Here is a 2,558-nt window from a genome sequence, read left to right on the forward strand (position 1 = left end):
TGCTCCCTCACACCCAGCCCCCAGACCCACACCAGTGACTCTCTGGCTGCTGATGACCCGTGGGTGCTGGTGACACAACACGCCCGGCCTGCGTGCCCAGAGCGACCAGGAGCGTTGTGGGCAAATCAGCTGCTCAGAGACACCAAGAGCAGGGATGAACTCATGGTGCAGGGAGGTGGAAGTGGACACAGAGCAGCCACCACCCTCCTGGGTGAGGTGTCCTTGGTTTCCCATCGCTTGGCCTGCGTGAGCAAACGGCTGCTCCAAGTGGAGAGACAGAAGGAGCTTCTGGGGATGTTCTGGCTGCACTTTGGTGACATCAAGCCCTGGAAAACCACATCACAAGGTGGAGTAGGAGTGAAGGAGCTCCTGTGAGACAGGTCCCAGGGCTCAGGGCCCAGTGCCACCTAACGGTGTGCAAGGACTGAGCGAGATGGGTGCTCCTGTCCTGCACTTCCAGTACCAGACCCTGATGCCAGCAGCACTGTGCAGCAGGTGCTAAGCCCCAGTATGGGCTAAATCTGTGTCAGATTATGGATCCTGCAGCGTTGTGGGCAAATCAGCTGCTCAGAGACACCAAGAGCAGGGATGAACTCATGGTGCAGGGAGGTGGAAGTGGACACAGAGCAGCCACCACCCTCCTGGGTGAGGTGTCCTTGGTTTCCCATCGCTTGGCCTGCGTGAGCAAACGGCTGCTCCAAGTGGAGAGACAGAAGGAGCTTCTGGGGATGTTCTGGCTGCACTTTGGTGACATCAAGCCCTGGAAAACCACATCACAAGGTGGAGTAGGAGTGAAGGAGCTCCTGTGAGACAGGTCCCAGGGCTCAGGGCCCAGTGCCACCTAACGGTGTGCAAGGACTGAGCGAGATGGGTGCTCCTGTCCTGCACTTCCAGTACCAGACCCTGATGCCAGCAGCACTGTGCAGCAGGTGCTAAGCCCCAGTATGGGCTAAATCTGTGTCAGCTTATGGATCCTGCTGAAGAACACCTCTGGTTCTGCCACCCTCACTCTGTGACAGCCAGGATGAGGCAGCAGCACAAGGGGACCGTGGTCACCTGTGGGAAACCTCCTTGCAGTGCCCACCCACCTGCTAGGGAGAAGCCACTTGTTTCCTAGTCATCAGAGCATCAGCCCCACAAACCTGTATCTGGTGCTTCCTCAGGCCTCTGCTGATCGACCCTGGCCTGCAGACCTGGTTCTCCAGCAGTTTTCCATCTCAAGATCCCACCTGCCCAAAACAGATCCTGAAAGCAGCAGGAGAGAGGGCATACCAGGAGCAAGGACAGGGATGAGCAGCTGAGGCTGGAGGGGAAGCCCTGGCTCCCAGGAAATGCTTTGGCCGAGTCAACATCATCCATAGAGTACAAAGGTCTGTGAAACTTGGTGTGAGAAGGAGACCTGGGCCTGGGCTCCCAAGCAGCAGTGGCAGAGGGGTGAGGGACAGACCCACAGCTCACAACACACTGATGGTGGGGGCTGGACACAAGTGACACTGAGGGATCCTTGGAGCTGGGAGCTCCCTGTGACACTGACATTTAACGTGCAGATCTGCACTTCCCTGAGGAATCCTGGGGGTCTGGGGACAGTGTTTCACACCAAAGCTGGGGCTCAGTGAGACCCAACCCCCATGTCCTAACCAGCATGAGCTGGTTACACAGTCCCTGTGCCTTGCCCTCCCAACACCTCCACCTTGGTATTTAGGGAATGGATCTGAAACACAAAGAAAAAATCCCACATTTATGGTCAAAAATAAACACATCAATTCTCTCTGGCTCTGAGCACAGCCCCATGAAACCCCACCAGTGCAGTGAAGGCATGAGGGGCTCAGGGCAGTGAGAGGACCCAGGAGCTTTGCTGCTGAAGCATCATAACAAGGTGGCCTGGGGTGGGGCAGGACAGGGGGACAGGTTGGCAGGGGCCTGGGGGGATGAGATTCACTGCAACCAACCAGCCATTCCCATTCTCCAGGCAGCAGCTTTAAGTACAAATGCTTTCCAGGGGGAAAAAAAATAAAAATAAAAAAATATATATAAATAAAAGGAAACCTTCCATGCATATTTATTTTCAAATAAAATAACCTGGGTATCAACCAGTGCTGGGGGCAGGATGCCTGAGGCCTAACACTGAGAGCTGAGACCTGAAATAAGAATGCAGCACAAAAGGATCTTCTGAAGAAACACGAAGCCAGACACAGCTCAGACACAAAGCCCAGGCCCCGCGGGACCTGCCGCCTACCCGCTGTGCTCGGGAACGCCGGGGGAGAAGCTGCTGTCAGGAGTCCGGGCTCCCTGGAGAGTCAGGAATGTCTCTGTCCGGAGTGAGCACCCAGAGCCTGCTCCCCCGCCCTCAGTTCACCCGGCAGGCTCGGATCATCAGCAGCTGCAGCAGGATGAAGACGGGAGACATGATGAGGCCGAACCACAGCTCCCGGGCCTGCTCCACCAGCTTCTGGCACAGCAGCATCTCGAAGACGAACTTGAGGCTGAGGATGGTGAGGATCCAGAAGAGCCGCACCACGGCCAGGCGCTTCTCCCCGTCCTGGAACAGACTCACCGAC

The 2,558-nt window shown here is 56.5% G+C and overlaps 1 protein-coding gene across 1 annotated transcript; it reads right to left on the bottom strand.

Annotated features, from left to right (window-relative positions):
• Positions 1-2,347: 2,347 nt before the first annotated feature.
• On the bottom strand, positions 2,348-2,551 carry TMEM203 (transmembrane protein 203; the record flags this gene model as incomplete). Its single annotated transcript, XM_009994320.1, has 1 exon — positions 2,348-2,551. A coding segment is annotated over one exon (204 nt), but the record flags the coding sequence as incomplete, so codon positions are not given.
• Positions 2,552-2,558: the final 7 nt, after the last annotated feature.

This window comes from Chaetura pelagica, unplaced genomic scaffold (assembly GCF_000747805.2).
Source record: "Chaetura pelagica isolate M959 unplaced genomic scaffold, ChaPel_1.0 scaffold132, whole genome shotgun sequence".
In the NCBI taxonomy this organism is placed as follows: Eukaryota; Metazoa; Chordata; class Aves; order Apodiformes; family Apodidae; genus Chaetura; species Chaetura pelagica.